Source organism: Penaeus monodon, chromosome 30 (genome assembly GCF_015228065.2).
Source record: "Penaeus monodon isolate SGIC_2016 chromosome 30, NSTDA_Pmon_1, whole genome shotgun sequence".
NCBI classification, from domain to species: Eukaryota; Metazoa; Arthropoda; class Malacostraca; order Decapoda; family Penaeidae; genus Penaeus; species Penaeus monodon.
In genome coordinates this window covers 27,558,701-27,559,249 of record NC_051415.1, presented here as the reverse complement: position 1 = coordinate 27,559,249, position 549 = coordinate 27,558,701, and the positions used below count along the sequence as shown (strand labels likewise).

Below are 549 nucleotides of genomic sequence, written 5' to 3'. Positions count from 1 at the left end.
TATAAAAAAATTGGGAAGAGAGATAATGAGAGGAAATGGGTTTTCGAACCTTTTATATACTTCATCCAAAGAGAATGCTGTGACAGTAATACACCCGTAATGGCACACTGGATGAGAGAAGTCCTGGCCTCAACTCACCTGCCGATGGATGTTCTCTGCAAAGGCATCGAGACGGATGAGCCTGAGGGCGGTGTTGAGGGGCTCCAGCTGCTCCTCCAGGGCCTCAGTCACCGCCTGCTGCAGGGTCGCCATGGTGACCTTCACTCGACTCTGGCCTCCTGTGCAAAAGGGAACAAAACCATGGTTATTTTAACATATTTCTGATATTGCTCCTTTTTTTTACATGATTTGTATATACCTTTATGTTCTTCCTCTATACTTATTTTGGAACATTAAGTGGATGGCCTTCAACAGCCTGAAATGGAATTCATAGTACACTAATTATTTTTTCTTGTGGAATGAAAAGGTGATTACGTAGAGAATGTGTGAGGTTATGATGATCTGCTTTGGAGTAATACTACACCCACTGAAGAGAAGGATATGTATTCA

General features: G+C 42.6%; 1 protein-coding gene across 1 annotated transcript in view; it reads right to left on the bottom strand.

Annotated features, from left to right (window-relative positions):
• LOC119592681 (fibrinogen C domain-containing protein 1-B-like) overlaps positions 1-278 on the bottom strand; it is a gene marked incomplete at its 5' end in the record, with an annotated part of 56,126 nt that extends 55,848 nt beyond the window's left edge. Inside the window, 1 exon segment of the mRNA XM_037941596.1 lies at positions 139-278. Coding sequence (XP_037797524.1) covers positions 139-252 — 114 coding nt within the window.
• Positions 279-549: the final 271 nt, after the last annotated feature.